This window comes from Zootermopsis nevadensis, unplaced genomic scaffold (assembly GCF_977971745.1).
Source record: "Zootermopsis nevadensis isolate Lab colony 2312 unplaced genomic scaffold, Znev_1.0 Znev_ptg000025l, whole genome shotgun sequence".
Lineage (NCBI taxonomy): Eukaryota > Metazoa > Arthropoda > Insecta > Blattodea > Termopsidae > Zootermopsis > Zootermopsis nevadensis.
This window is the reverse complement of record NW_028259157.1, coordinates 9573795-9591222: the sequence shown is the minus strand read 5'-3', so window position 1 is coordinate 9591222 and position 17428 is coordinate 9573795. Positions and strand designations below refer to the sequence as shown.

Here is a 17428-nt window from a genome sequence, read left to right as displayed (position 1 = left end):
TCTGTCTTCTGGGTTGTTGCGCTGTGTAGTCTGGTCGATGTTAACCGACGTTTCAGAGGACATACTGCCTCCGTCATCAGGGCGAGGTTTTAAAGCTAATGTTTGAAGCTGAAGTTGAATATAACACTGACCTGATGGCAGGTGGGGGGTTGCCCTCAGCGAAACAAGGAAGCACGGCAGTCTGACCCTTGCGTACGTGAATGGACGTCTGCTTTTCCAACGGCCGTGGGGCGGAAGCGACAGGAGAGTCTAGTTGAAAGATAACACAACCCACAGCTATTATCATAATTACTACAATTATTGTTACATAGACGGTAACTTACAAAATTGTAGGTACCGACTGAATTGTTAAATGACCCATAAATATCAGATCCCAATTATGTGAAATCTTCAGATTGAAAAATTAATTTTCGTGCTTTTCTCGTGTAATATCGAATAATTTTAACAATATCTGCAATCTTTAATATATAAAGTCTGAATTAAATTTAAAACACAACCAAGAAATGAACTGATGTTAGAGGACACAACTAAAAATACTTTATATGTTACAGAAACAAGGTTTGCTGATAAAAACTGTTTTTACATCTTGGAACCAAATACATTCTTCAAGTTCCTGTTAAAATATACATTTCAGTTTTCAACGAAAGACTTCCTGAAAATATTGAAGTAGGAAAGATGGACTCTCTGGAACTGTGACAATAAAAATATGTTCTTCGCGCCACCTCACGCAGACTATTGTCGTAAAGATGTGATTCTTAGTTATTGTCGTGCAATAATGCGTTTCAATAGTCACCTCCTAGGGAAAATTCCAGAAACAGACGAACATGCAGAAATTGACGCTCCCATAAAATTAAGTTTGCTGGCGCTAGACACCGAAATTCACCTCAAATTACACCTACGAAACAACAAAATTAGATACTGCGATGAAACCCACTCTAAAATTATGCAGACGTAATTGAACTTCCGTTTTTAGAGGGAAAAAAAAATCTTTTTTATAATTTACAATTTTTTTTTATAAAATAACAAACAAGTCCGTACATAAATATTAAAAATTAAAATAAAATCTTAGAGTAAGTTCTTTTATACGTAATTCCCAGAATAAAGACAAACACAAGGAAACACGAAGATTTCTGTCTTCTGCGTTGTTGCGCCGTGTTATCTGGTAGAAGTTTACATACGTTTCAGAGATACTTGCTGCCTCCATCATCAGGGCGATGATAACCTTGATGATGGAGGCAGCACGTACCTGTGAAACGTAGGTAAACTTCTACCAGATAACACGGTGCAACAACGCAGAAGACAAGCCATCTTCGAACTCACTACCGTGGAAACCTCAAATCCTACTAAGAATAATACGTTAATCTTTATATTTTATACAATTTCATTGTTTTGAATAGAGATAAGCGTTTGAAAAAGTAGAACGCAAGAATTTAAAACTACGGCTGGTTCACGATACCGTCATGTCTGTTTATAATTGATGTAAGATTTAGAAAATTTCATATTTCACAGCTGAGCACTGATCTCGCCTTTATTTCTTTCCGCATTCATATCAATGAATTATAAATGTATCTCCTGCTTTCAAACACTACAAAATGTACGTGAACACGAAAGATACGAAATTTCTTCCTGCGAGTGCGGCTAAGTGCCGAGTCACAGGAGAATTCGAACTGAGGTCTGAGATTTTGAGATCGCGCTGGCTGGTCACAACGTAAACTGGTAACGGAGCAGAGTTCTGGTAAATGGCTGGCAGGAAGAATCCAGTTACTAGGAGGAAAACAGAAATGTTCCTGTTTTACCCTGCCCACGCGGAATTAAACCCTAGCTTCAGAAGTGAAATGCTTTAGCGTTAACTGCATGAGCTATAGCTCAGTCTTGTGAAAATGATATGAAATCTTAATCTCATTTGCACATAACTTCGAACTGATGCCTATCGTTACATGAAATAGCCGTTTTATATGAACAGCTCTTGCACGGTTTCAGGTTTCGTCGAAAGCAATTAGATTTAAACCGTATTACTTCGGCAATCAGGGGCACCTATTTAGTTGCAAGATTGAGCTGAAGTTTCAATAATCTCATTTCACAGAGGATTACCTAGATTTATGCAACATTTTATGGAAATCTGCTGGAAGTAATGTGATGACTTCGCAACATGAAAAACAGAAAAGCTAATACGTAATACTGCATATTCAATATCGGGTATATTTATATACAGGAATTTAACTGTTTTAATACAAATTACTTGAATTGAATAAAAATTTACTTGGATATTATCCATCGTCTAGTAATAAAACGTAAAAAACGTAAAACGACGTTTCGGAGATGGGGCTCTATCTCCGTCTTCAGGTTCCTACTCAGTTGGGCCCACTAGATAGAGCTAATCCCTATCTCCGGACAAATTAAAAAGTGAAAGTCCCAAAATAAAAAGGCATTAACACACCATCCATCCGTGGGACGTAAAAGAATAGTATGTAGAAAACAAAATTCATAAACACGAATAAATTCGTATTCTGTATTTGAGTGTACGTGTTTTGAGCCAAGAATAAATTCGTGTTTATGAATTTTGTTTTCTACATACTATTCTTTTACGTCCAACGGACGGATGGTGTGTTAATGCCTTTTTATTTTGGGACTTTCACTTTTTAATTTGTCCGGAGATAGGGATTAGCTCTATCTAGTGGGCCCAACTGAGTAGGAACCTGAAGACGGAGATAGAGCCCCATCTCCGAAACGTCGTTTTACGTTTTTTACGTTTTATTACTAGACGATGAATAATATCCAAGTAAATTTTTATTCAATTGACTCTTCACCATCGTCAAGAAGTTTTAGATTTGATATACAAATTACTTGGCTCAAAACACGTACACTCAAATACAGAATTTGCATAATGATACAAACACTATTATGATGAACAAATAAGGATATAGAATATTGTTTAAAAATTACCTGGAAGGTAATTTTTAAACAATATAACAATTGTGTTTTTGTGTGTATTTGAGTTCACATCTTGGCTCCACAAATTATGGTGTAAAATTCAAACTGTTGATTGGAAAAGAGTGACTAAGATTAAACGCTGTTCCAGGGGAATACCACGAGAATCCATCGTAATACAAAGAGGTTAGTGCCAATCAGTCACAATTATTTTCTCCGAAACTTTTGAGATCCAGCATTTACTTTAAATTATCTCAATAATTTTCAAGGAATTTTCCAGTTGTGAAACTACATTTCATCATTTAACTAACCTAAGTTGATTGTACCGACGAATATTGTTGTACTAACTACAGAAGTTCCTCTTTGTACGAAGAACCGCCATTAGCAAGAGAGAGAATGCAAAGAAACGTTACGTCGTTACATGCAAATATTCTGGAGCAGACGATAACAACTCAGCTCCAGACTACACAATCTATTTCTTGTATGACTAACTTCCAAGACAGCGCCGTGATACGAGTCTCTAATCGATTAGCGCCGCGATACGAGTCACCAATCGATCAGCGCCGCGATACGAGTCTCCAATCGATCAGACGCGCCAACATGCTTCGAGTTACAAGTAATACAAAACTCGGCGCTGTAATGAACAAAGACTGAGGATGTTAAACGACGTTGTTTCTGCAGGAGGTGAACTCTTTTAAACTTCGTAGAAATTGTATTAAATAATTATCAATCAACTGACCGAACGACTGAACAAACGACCTATGGAAGATTTCCGATTATCCGGACAGTTTGGGAAATATATTTTCTCGGATAATCCGCAAAAATGAACAACGCGCAAGTTTATTTAAATTCAAATATGAATTGAATTTCTGAAGATTTACAAATAACAGAAATTATCTTATATAAAACTTAATACAGTACATACAGACCATTTTTTAAAAAAGATTCCAACGGATATTAATAATGTTTTGTTGGCGTAATCATCGGGTTTTGGTAAAAACCAATTTACGTTAATAGGTTAAATAATATATCATTGTTTTATTGATTCCTTTATTTTTAAACGCTGTAAATTCTACAACACATTTTATAAATTAATTTCTAATTTTTATTGAGCTCAGATAAACATCAGTTAATCCACCCCCGAAAAATCTAGAGTATCATATGATAGCTTAGTCGTGATGAACCTGCTTATTCATCGCCGAGACAGTAAAGGCGGTAAGCACCTCTGAAACGTCGGTGATTTTCTACCAGAATACACGGTGCTACATCCTAGAAGACAGTCATCCTTCATACTCGCGCAGTGAGAAGCCGACATTTTATTATATCAGAAAATATTCCCTTCCTTTCGCGAGTCCAATTCAAAAGTAAAATATTACATACCCCAGAATCGTAAAGGTCTATTAACGGCAAATCACTGTAATAATTAGGTCGTAAAAGTCTCATTAGTTTGTTTGTATGTATTGAGATTTTTGCATTCGTCACAAACACGCAATTCTTTTGAGATTAGAATTTCTCACGGTGGTAAAGAAATCTTTCTTGAGTTATGACGCTGTGTAGACTCGTAGGTAGGTGACAACGTTCTGGAGGAACATACTCTCTCCATCTTCAGCGCTGACCCATGTTCATGTTTCTTCAAACGTGCTTACTACATAAATCATTGTACGAGTATAATATGCTTGTAGAATTTGTGCAAAATATAAAATTCTCGGCCCCATCTTAACCTGAGACAAACGCATTATATTCCGTATTAGTACAAAGTTGCTACACAAAATAAGAATTTTTATCCTAAACATTTATTTTCTACTGAGTAGACCTACCATAAGGAACGTCCAGAATTCCCCCAAATAACTTCTATTGCAACATCCCGTCACTATGCCGTCACCCTGGTCCAATTAATTACAATAATCACAGTTTATCCGAGATTGATATTAATATTATCATCTCATATTTGAGCTCCCTAAATGAATATCAGTAATAATCAATAATATCTACACGATGCGTACAAAACCGCCTTACGTCGAAATTTCTGGATTATCTGGTTATTTCACGATGCTGTTTAGACTACATATTTTGTATAGTATTGTAAGCAAGTTTAGCGAGTGGTAAACAACAAATAATGTGAAATGAGCCATGGCCTATTTCGAAGTGCTAGCCTAGAATTTACCCGAACGTACTGAAGTAACTCATTAATCATTTTGCAGTCAATTTCTGGGTTAAGACACAAGTCTGGGACCTTCCAAACACAAAAACAGGGCTGTTAGCAATTTAACTGCCATCCATGAAGCCTGAATCATGTTTTTTTTAAAAAAACTTATTACATATAGTTTCATCATTTTGAAACGTAATGGTTCAGATTGTGTCTGCATGTTGAAACGAGTAATGCGTATGTCATATTAACTTTCAGAAAGAGGCTACTTAAGATGAAGACAGAAATTTTTTTGCCAAAGGACGTGATTTATAATTAATTTATATTTCCATCTCAAGGACTAAATTATCTGATTTAAATTAGTTCCCTTTTGACGAAAATATTCTTAATTTTGTACCTAACAGTTAATACACAGGGACTCTGTTTTCATTCCAATGTAAATAATGAGTAAATATAAATACATGTTTTTCATTTTGCAAGAAGCAAATATTTATAAAACGTACTTTCTCTTAATACATTTAATAAATGGTATATACGAGTGGGTAATAATATACTTTGAGCTCTAAACAAAAAGCACGTTTCATGAAAATTTCACTGCTTTTAGTTTTATATAAGATTTTAAAATGCACGTAGAGAAGTGGACAAGGATACGTTGTAGTTTGTAAGTGAAATTTTGAAATTTGTAAATTTTAATTCTGTCCTCATATTCTTCTTCGCTTAAGACAAATTCATGTTTTCAGGTTTAACGAAAAGAATTTTAACAACACCCACTAAATCGAAATATTCCTTATAAAAGGAATTTTAGTAACTCTCACTGGAACAAATGATCCTTGTAGACGGAATTTTAATAGCATCCAAGTGTAGAGAATACACCTTGAAAACACAATTTTAATAATATGCATTGGAACAAATATTTCTTATAAAACTGTAATAAACCTAATGACAAGCTAGAGATAACTGATACAAAAAAGTTTCAGTAAACTCATCTTGTATAACTTTATAATTCAGAACAGGGCAAAGCTACCACAAAGCAGAAAATTGCAAAGACAGTAAGTTGTCGGTGGACCAGCTTTTAAGTCCCGCAATTTAGGTCTGTGCAGACACGAGTGTAGATTCGAAGTCGAAAAATTCAAAGCGAACGTCTGTCAGTGAACGCACTTAGTATCCGACAAATTAGAAGTTTTTATTACAGGGCAGGATCACGGTCTAAGCCTCTTAACGATGCTTGGACACGCGGGTTTGGTCCTTCCAAGCACTAGGTAACGATCATTGATAACTCCGTTTGAAGGCACATTCCTCGCGGCAAATCGTATTATGTTAAGTATTTACTAACCACGGAACGAATTACCACGATCTGGTAAAGAGGTTAAGAGGTTCAATTAACTGAGAACAGACTGGCAGGCGCTTACCTGAGACTGAGAACTTGGCTCGTCCGCTGCTCAATAAGGTAGCTCCGGTCAGTCGGTTGAGCACCCGACACTGGTAACTGCGGTACTTGTCTTCGTCATCCACGTGTCGGATAAGAAGCTCTCCAGATGGCAACATGTGGTACTTCCCCTCTGTCGAAATAAACAAAGGCTACGATGATATGTGACGAACTGGAGGAAGAATTTCAGAGAGCGCCGAAATGATTCATGATTTCTCTGTCACCTTCATGCAGACTTTAACGTGCAAACTAAGTTCCGACAGAAGTTGTCGGACGCGTTGCTGTTGCCAGATGCTCGGCTCTCCCACGCGGAACCACGCGCAATAGGTTAGCAGTCTACAGCTACGAGTTAATTCGAGCCCAAGTGCGTGGAACGCCATTTGTGGTCTCCTTTTACAACCACAAAGATTTCATTGTCCCACAGCAATGAACGTCCGCTTTCAGCCACAGTCACTTGGGTTTCCCTAGCTGCATCTCTATTAGATTAGAAACAACCACCACCCAATAAATTGGCTTGTTTACTGGATTATTTCACGATGTTGCATGAATTAATTGAAATATATTTAAAGGTGGTATTTCGTAGTTTTCTTGTGTATACCGCTGTAAAAAAAGCAACGTGGTTTATACATGATACAGTAACAAAATATGACTTTTGTATCGGCGTGAAACTTCGTCTGTCATATTACACGAAGACCAAAGTTTAATGGACAATACAGAGTTGAGAAGAATATTTTAATGTAAAAGTGAAAATGTAACAAGAACCCCTATAAAATTGTACAACGACAATTCTCATAATTTGTAATTGTATGGAGAAGTGTTGGGTCACATAGCATGGAATACCTGAGATATATACGCAGAGATGAATACAGGCTGAGTCAAAAGTATGTTTACAAACTTTGTGTGCGTGTTCTAAGATCAAAAATATGAAGGAGAAAAAATGTCGACAAGTTGAGAAATTATTAGATTAGGCATGTCAAAGTCAATGTCATCTTCCGTTTTTCATGCGACTGGGTCTGAGTTCCAAAAATTATACGATTACTATCATTAAATGTCAGACTTTTAATAAATTATAAATTTCAAAAAAACGTCAAACACTTACGTGTGTGCCATAATTTTGTCTTTAGAATTAAATAATGTTTAAGTGTGGTTTAAAGACATTCACATATGGGCTTGTGGTAAATCAGATGAACGAAAAATATACGAGCTTAAAATTTGTAGAGGTACTTGTGTGGTTATGATTTTCTACACCCATGTAATTTCCACCAGAAATAAGATAGGCGTTGACTTGTTCCACCCTGTGCAGAGCGTAATGATGCATCACCGGTCATTCGCTTTCCTACACGGGATACGTGGCAATGAATTTTCTCTCACTCCAGTGATTATAACCCAATTCGTAACCCTGTATAACAGTTCTCCACTACGGGATACCAATCAACTTGAAAGAGTAGAAACACCAATGTCCATAATCAGATTCTGCTGTATCTGCTATGAAAATAAATGATTTGCTATCAAATTATTCTTTGAATTATTGTGGTACATAATGAGAACTGAGCGATATGCCTCAGCAAATATGAATATCGATATTACTCACTGGAAAATATATTTCTGTATACAGAAGAAGGCAATGGCAAACCACTTCTGGATCATCTGCCAAGAACGTATATGAACAGGTCCCAGTCCGAGAAAAGGATGGAAGGATCCTGTTCATATGGACCTGTCGTCAGACAGAACACTACAAATAAAAAAAATAAATAAAATACAATGAGAAGTATCAAAAGATGGCTACGTCACACAGACTGAGGGTGTCTGAGAACAGTGATAAACTCAATTCCTTTGCACAGTGTACAATAAACAAACGCGTATGTAGGAATCCGTGTTCTTCAGTCTCCCTAAATATTTCGTTTCCGAAACTGCAGAATGTATTTCGATAAAATTTGGCATCTGCAGCGTAAACTAATCAAAGTCAGGTAAATCTAATTTTACTGTTGTTTTCATAACATAAGTGTTTGAAAACAAGGTGCTCAAGAAAATATGTGGACTTAGGAGGGATTAAATAAGTGGAGAGTACCTCAGTGATCCCATGAGTTATGCTGACTGTAGCATAGCTACTGGTAGGGCCTCCCTAGCCAGATTGGTCGAGGGGGAGAGGTCAGACTAAGACAGGTACCCTGGTCCTCCAGGTTGGGGGTTGGTCGCAAGGCTAACAACCTTGCACCGTAAAAAGAAAGATGTTTCAAAACCTCAATCAAAGCCTCGGACAGACGGACCTAACAGAGGACCGAATGGAAGAGGAGAATTGAGGAGGCCATGGACCGAATGCGGACCGGAGAGCCATGGAAGAAGACGAAATAAGTGGAGAATTTAAAATATTGCATAATTTAGGAGCTGCGTGAATTGTACGGGTCACCTAGCATAGTGAAGACGGTGAAATCTATGAGGCTCCGATGGGCTGGACATGTAGCATCCATGGGGAGAGGCTAAGGGGTGCATACAGGATTTTAGTAGTGAATCTTTCTGGAAAACGACCTCTGGATAGACCAAGAATGAGATGGGATGATAACATCAAGATTGATCTTGGAGAGGTGGGCTGTGAGGATGGCAAATGGATGGAGTTGACTCAAGATCGTGGCCGGTGGCGGGCTTTGGTGTTGTCGGTGCTGAACCTTGCGGGTTCTGCTACCAGGGAGTTAGTTAGATAAATCTAATTTTAAGTTTCCAGTTTACACAAAATTAAAACTCAGACGGAAAGTCTTATCATCTCTTCTCCTAGCCGCTTATATTCTAATGTTTTATCTTTCTCGCATCTTCTCTTCTCGTATTCACTTCTCTCGGTTGGCTGATATTTATTTACTGAAATCGCTCCAGCAGTTTCTTAACTGCGATAGATTCTTCCGTAAAAGGATTCACTTTACTGAGATGCACAAAGATGAATTCTATTTCAACTTACACAGATAGTGTAGACATAAATGCAATACAACAAGAGTTCTACCGCTCCAATAGTTCCGTTTGCAAGGTAGATTATATTCAGAAAGTTCAATTATACACAGGCAAGAGACACAAAAGTTATTCAGCGGCGCTGAATCAACTACATCGCATTATTTAATGACTAACAAATTCACAGTGACGACCTAAAACGAAATAAAATCTAAATTTTGATGGGCGGGAATGTGGAAGGAGACTGTCGTGATAATGTTAGAGTACAACCTCTAGCAGACATTTGGAGAGACAACGCAAAATCACAGAAACTACAGCAAAGATTTCGCCTATGTTGATCTTCTGGGTTGAAATGTCGTGTGAACTTGTAATTAGATAGCAACGTTTCGGCGGAACATACTGTCTTCATCTTCAGGACTGAAGCAGTACCTATGAATGACTACTACAGCATTCCTCGTAAATAAAGATGCTGCATTATGACCAAGAATCTGGAAGGATCGCAAAATTCCCGAATCTACCACTAAAAGAAAAAAAAATACTGTTTACTAACACCGTTTGAAATTGAAACGGAGAAAACCGAACGTCACCAGCGAGTTAACCTGGCACTTCTGGGTTCAAATCTCATTCCAGACACTTGCTCTCTTTACATAGATTTGTCGTGGTTTTACTCAATCCTTTCCGAGATAGTATTTTCAATTAGGCCACGATCGCATCCTTCCAAATCTTCTCTTAATTAATTATATATTAATCATCGTATAATCTCGATACATATAAACTGAACTGCTGATAGCGTCGTTAAACAGAACTAAAAATGAATGTAGAGAACAAAACTGACATAAATGGAATTCTGAAAATATGAATAAGTAAAAGAATTTGATGAAGAGAAATACACGAGCACTTTTCAGTGTCATTAAATATAAGACAGAAGGAACAATGGAGGTTTGTTCTTGTAAGCCTAGGATTTGGTTAGTTGTGCAGAAAACGGCTTAAAATATTAGGATGGTATAATTATACAGGAGGCTAAATCCTACCTGTTACTACAGAAATTGGAATAACATTAGTATTTTACTATCTGCATTATAAGTGTAAATTAAATGTTATAGAGTTTCCATTATTACCACGCTGAACACATTCTAGTAATATGTCTTCTGTAATGTTTCGTCGTGTAATCTCGTCGAAACTGATAGACATCGGTTATAAATCATGTTTGAAACTTCAGTCAGTTTCTACGAGACTACACGTCATATCGTCTCAGAAGACATGGTAACCTGAAAAGTTACAACAAGAAACAAAGTTGACACATGAAAAGTTACGTATATGTAATTTCGTCTAGTATAGAGTCAGGCCTGAGAGAAAAATTGTGGATAACATTCTGGTTGAAAATTCATATTCCACGATAATTACGTGTCATTTTTATCGCCCTTGTTATAAACAGACACAATAACAGATTCTTTCCAATACATTAACCATTCTTCCTTATTGCAAAGAGAAGAGATAAGTTTATGAATCTCACCTCCTTTGATCAATCCCGCACAAATACGGCCAATGCCAGGCGACAGTATAATCTATAGTCCACAGTTGAAAAAGTATATTTGAATAACAAATTTCTTGGATATTATCCATCGTCTATTTTTATTATTATTTTTTTTTTATTTATTTAGTGTTCTGTCTGACGACAGGTCCATATGAACAGGATCCTTCCGTACTTTTCTCGGACTGGGACCTGTTCATATACGTTCTTGGCAGATGATCCAGAAGTGGTTTGCCATTGCCTTCTTCAGTGTGTGAATGGGATGCCACGGAGAAACCGGGGAAGCCCCGGAGGAAAACTCCGTGTTGCCTAGACCACGGCCTTGCCCAACACAAGTTATAAATTCGGGCACCGCCGGGAATCGAACCCGAGACCCCAGGATTACAAGGCCAGCGTCCTAACCGCTAGACCACCGTGGTGGTATCCATCGTCTAGTAAAATAAAATAAAAAACGACGTTTCGGAGATGGGGATCTATCTATCTAATGACTCATCATCGTCAAGAACTTTTAGATTTGATGAAAAAGTATAGTTCAATAAACTATAAATAACCCAATCCGTCCTGGCGACATAATTACTGAACCTAAAAACGTATGTCTGCCTTTCCATGATGTTTGAAACATTTTCTGAACGCCTTATTCATTAGCTCGCGTACTCTGAAATAGGCGAGTCTAGGAGAAGTGTTAATCATTTTGAAGGCCTCACACGGTATCTGTTTTCGGACTCTATACTGTAAACTGTTCTGGCCACGTTTTTGTAACACCAAGCCGAACGGCTAAGTGACTTCCTGGCGCCCTGAGACGTCTAAAGCAAAACGAGTCACCCGTTCTTTACTTTCTGTAGTTTTCATGACTTGAATAACACGACGTCACACCTGCATAAAACTTGACTCTAATTAAACTCGTTTATGGGGCAAGTTTATCGACTTTCTGGAAAAAATTCAGTTAAATAAGGGAAGAGGAGTTACGTGACGTCGCCGAAGTGGGGGTGCTCCACCACTTGATCGCAAATCTAGTCACGTACTGCCAACTTAGACCGTTCTATGTATGTTTTAGTTACGCTCTTCAAATCTACTTCTTCAGCATTATCAAAATTCTGACGTCAGTCCTTTATCAGGACTTTTTTTTTTGTGGACATTTCCCAGCCAGCATCCCATCATACCGTCTCTTCACTAACATATAAGCTTAAGTATGGTTTGTATTCCAACACACATTATCCCATTCCAAAGTCCCTCTGACAATGAAATGGCATTACGATATTTATTTTCACATTAAGCACCGTCTGTTATTTTTACATTTAAAAGAATTACACCAACATGAAAATTATAACATTTCCAAAATTTTTAATACTCCGTACTGAGTGACTGAAAATAGAATGTCTAGAATAATTTTAATGTTGGATGGACAACGTAATAAAACAATTTGAGAAACTGCACAGTCTGTATTCATCATCTAACACTATTACTGTAATTAAATTATTTTATATATTATATATATATATTATGAATTTAATTATTTATTATATTTATCCTGTACTCTGATTTAGTACTTGGCTGTCATTGGCCTTATTTGGCTGTTGTCAAGCACTTAAATAAATGAATTGAATTATTATTTAGTATTATTTATTTTATTTAGAATTATTAAATTGAATTATATTACTTAGGTAATGTATTTAGCCCATTTATTTGTGAAATATGATTCAATAAATTAATCTAATTATTATTATTATTAATATGTTACATTTATATATTTAGTTTCATTTATTTGTTTTACTTTTATTATTATTTAAATAAATAAATTACTTATTATATTTTATCCTGTACTCTGGTTTAGTGCTTGGCTGTCATTGGCCTTATTTGGCTGTTGTCAAGCACTTAAATAAATGAATTGAATTATAAATTAAGGACATTATTTCCGGTATATCATAAAGAAATACAGAATTGTGGAAATGAAACTAAAAGACAGAAACACTTAATAATACACAGACGGAGATGGATCACGAATAAATCGGAATCTGTGATATGAATTTAATTAGGTCAACTAATAATACTGAGCAGTAAAGGGCTTTTGTTAAAACGATGGTGAACATTTGGTTTCCATAAAAGAGGGAAATCTTTTGAAATTTCTTAACTAGTATCCAAGCAACGGCCGTGTAATGAAAGTCAACTAAAAACTGTTCATTAATCCTCAGATGTGAGGCAGTTTGAAGAGAGCTCTCAAGCATTAAAACGTGATTATCTTCAACAAATCATTAAGATTTTCAAACGTTTACGTTAAAGGTTTAACCCCTAAAGATAGTGCATTCGAACTACACTCGTTATAAAGTGTCGCAAAAGTTAATAAACCCATAAACCCTTGAAGAGATGTACAAAGCGGACCAAGACACCGAAAGATGTTCAGAAAACTCAAATTACAGGACAAACAGAAGAACATGTGGAATTAAGCAATGTTGTCACGCAAGAATACAATTTCTAGAACACGAAAACGAAGATGATAATGGGACATGAAGATCACTGTTATGTTGGCATCCAAGTCAGAATTTAGGGGTGACTACAACTCAAAATCAAAACAGAAATAACTACAAAATTTACAGTTTTGCTTTGATATATATTCCTGTTACAACATAAAAATAAAACGAAACTTAATAAAAATTAACGAATTAATTCTTGGTTACTGATCAAATGACGGATTATCAAAGCCTTCCATTGTACATAAACCTTAGCCAGTTCAGTTCAATTAACATACAGTTTGATATTATGCTCTTTTATAACAGCAAATACCATTAATTTTTATCGAAGTATTGGGCCAAGGAATTAAGGACGGACAGATCAATGAATACAGAAGCGCGTAGTAAACACAAATGGGGATGTTTATCTGTCTGTATGCATCCAGTTTCAAGTATATAGACTCTCTGTAAATGGATGTCTGCCGAAATAAACTTCCTGAGGGGAAGATTCGTGAATCCATAATTATTCCTATTCATAAGAAGGGGACAAGACTGAGTGTGGTAATTACCGAAGAATTTCTCTACTATCAACCACGTACAAAATTCTATCAAACATACTTTTGGAAAGATTAACTCCATATGCGAATTAAACTATCGGGGATCATCAGTGAGGGTTCATGAGGAAGTTAGGAGGAGACTAAATTCCGGAAATGCTTGCTACTTCTCAGTTCAAAATATTTTGTCTTCTCGTATGATTTCTAAGGACCTGAAGATTAAAATATACAAAACAATAATTCTGCCTGTTGTTTTGTATGGGTGCAAAACATGGTCTCTCACTCTGAGGAAGGAAATATATTTTAGGGTTTTGAGAATAAGGTGTTGAGGAGGATATTTGGACTTAAGAGAGAAGACGATGGGGCGTGGAGAAAACTGCATAATGATGAGCTTAAAAATCTGTACTCCTCCCCCAATATTGTCAGGGTGATTAAGTCGAGGAGAATGAGATGGGCTGGGCATGTAGCGCGCATGTATGGGACAAGAGGTGTGCACCGGGTACTGGTTGGGAAACCTGAAGGGAAGAGACCGCTGGGGAGACCTAGACGTAGATGGGAGGATAATCTCAGGCGGGATCTATGGGAGATAGGAGTTGAAGGAGACTGTATTTTGTTGGTCCAGGACAGGGTCCATTGGAGGGCTTTGGTTAATTCGGTGACGAACCTTCGGGTTCGGTAAGCCATCTGGTTTGTTGGGTCCACTATTTGGGAAGCCTGAGGGGAAGAGACCTCTGGGGAGACCTAGACGTAGATGGGAGGATAATGTCAGGCGGGATCTATGGGAGATAGGAGTTGAAGGAGACAGGGTCCGGTGGAGGGCTTTGGTTAATTCGGTGACGAACCTTCGGGTTCGGTAAGCCATCTGGTTTGTTGGGTCCACTATTTGGGAAGCCTGAGGGGAAGAGACCTCTGGGGAGACCTAGACGTAGATGGGAGGATAATGTCAGGCGGGATCTATGGGAGATAGGAGTTGAAGGAGACAGGGTCCGGTGGAGGGCTTTGGTTAATTCGGTGATGAACCTTCGGGTTCGGTAAGCCATCTAGTTAGTTAGTTAGTTAGTTAGAGACGAAGCTTCGTATAGGAAGTCATTGAACTGTAGCATGTTTTGTTTGTGTTTATTAGATTTCTGTATTTCCAACAAACAAGGATTGAGGCGATCGTCTCCTTTCAAATTACCTATTTCGGCAATTCTTCTCTCAATTGATGTTAGGTACATGGAACGAATAAAAAGTATTATAATTCTAATTCCAGATTTCGTTCAAATCCTTTGTTTTAACATCAAGCTTATTTCGTCTTATAATTGAAATTGTATTCACTAACAAACACAAGAGGTCTTATTGAGATTGCTACGATAAAATTAATTAGGGCGAGAAAGATCTTAATTAACACAATTTCATTGCACGGGGATCCATATTAATTTGAAGCATAATAAAGCTAAAACAAAACAACCCTAATTAAGAGCAATGTTAATTTTCAGAAATATCTTGTATATAGCATGGTTGCCTGGATCGGCTTTGCGGCCCACACAGCCTCCTACCCAATGGGTATCGGAGATCCCTACCCCGGGAGATAAGCATGTCGGTGCGTGATACTGACCACTGACTCCCATCTAGTGTCGGGTCAAGGTCTTATAGGGACTATACCCCTCTTCGCCCAAGCGCCTTCGTGGCGTGCAGCGAGACAGCATTACTTTGCCTCACATATCATTGTGAATAAAAATTCTATATGAAAAATACAAGGCTTTCTCAAATCTATCATCATTATCTGTGTATAAAAAATTTATTTACGTTCAAAATCAATTCAACTGATAAAGAAACACATGGGTTTATGTTACTACGGAAACTACCTTACCGGTGAACCACATGTCCTTTTTGGTACCCACATTCGTGTCAGTTTCGTTAATATTATTTCACCAAACAGACTGACTGATTAATTTACTGAACTTGAAACACGCGCACTTTTCAATGACAAAAATAAAAATATTAAGCAGAATATAAGTCCCTCGGGGCGGCGAGTATATATATGGCTGCTTTTTGAGTTGTAGCGCAGTGTAGTCTGGTAGAGATCGATAAAATTCTACCGGACAACACGATGCTACAACCCAGAAGATTACTTTTCTATGTCACAAACTTGCCTGTATTTTTAGGTTTTGTTTTCTATTTAATTACATTCATCCAATATGACAAACTGCGGACTGTATAATGAAGAAATTGAGATCTAATGATTGCATCTGCCTTCTAAAACTCATCCAGAGTGCAAAGATACTTTCTCAGAGACGTTGGTAAGGCGGTGCTTCTAATTGCAAATTTCACGTCCTGGAAACCACATTATATTCTAAAAATGTTTAAAGAAGAAACTAAGTCTCACTTTCCTGCGTAATGGCTATGTGGGAGTTTCGCGTTGTATATTTATTCCTTTTCTGAAGCTATTAAAACCTTTAAACTTCATTTTGCGACGAAAGTTTTTAATGAGATGGATTTGGATACACGAATATTGGAGCTGGTGTTCTTCGTAAGTGCGAGACTTTGCCAAACATCTCGATTCGTCTTTACGTTACCAACGTGGCCGCTAAAAGAAACGGAACTTCTGATGTCCCCCGTCTCAGTTTCCGGCTTTCATAGCCAACACGCAATTTGAGACTCCGGACAGCGTTAATATCGAGGGCGAATAACGTGAGGATTTATCAGAATCACGGCGTGTAGCAAATATGAATATAGTTCGGAGTATATGCGGGGTTTTACCAGGTGTGGATAACATGAACGAAGCTGATACAAAACTCCATGGAGTTATTCAACGACGTGATCGAATTGTTCCATATACCGGAGAAAACATGTCAGCTGAAAATGATATTTATTAACAGTTGTACTGTGTGGACACTGGTACATTTAAAGCTGGAAAATGATGAGCTACTGAGCTACTTATAACTGGCGCTTGTCTCTCTTATGTTTTCTTTCCTAAATCCCCAAAACATGGGGAAGGAAAAAGAGTGACAAATGGGAAGGAAGGAATGATGGTAGTCGCCTAGGAGGGGACAACGAGCAAAGCCATAGACGTAGAAAACTACCGTCCCGTCCTACGTCACGCGTCTCAAGGTGCGCCCGGGCTAACTTCGTAAGTCCTAGAAGAGCCTTCTCTACTTAATGGCTTGACTCTCGTATTTCAAGACACGCCCGTACCTGGTCTGCATCGGACAGCGTCAGGTGCAGGGGACGTTGTTGTCTCTTCTCGTCCACATCTAGTCCTGCCCCTCATTCCATCCCGTCCGGAAATATATTCATAAAGCTGACAGCTTCACCGTAACAGGTATATCGCTGTGAAATAATTAGCACCACGCCTTGTGTTTGAGAGGAACTTTCTATATTAATTTTAATGTCTTCTAAGACTTCAGTTTCACTAGACCGTGTGTTCTTGCGCCCTGATAATTGAGGCAGTAGGCATCTATGATACGTCGGTAAACTACCAGA

At 37.5% G+C, this 17428-nt stretch overlaps 1 protein-coding gene across 4 annotated transcripts in view; it reads right to left on the bottom strand.

The window, feature by feature from the left end:
• Positions 1–17428, bottom strand: part of LOC110832576 (cell adhesion molecule Dscam2-like) — a 188642-nt gene that overhangs the window by 34382 nt on the left and 136832 nt on the right. For all 4 annotated transcript variants that reach the window (XM_022069706.2, XM_022069705.2, XM_022069707.2 and 1 more), the window contains exons 4-5: positions 6484–6633; positions 132–249 (exon numbers count right to left, since the gene is read on the bottom strand). In XM_022069706.2, the coding sequence (XP_021925398.1) occupies positions 132–249; positions 6484–6633 (268 nt within the window). The remainder of the gene's footprint in view (positions 1–131; positions 250–6483; positions 6634–17428) is intronic.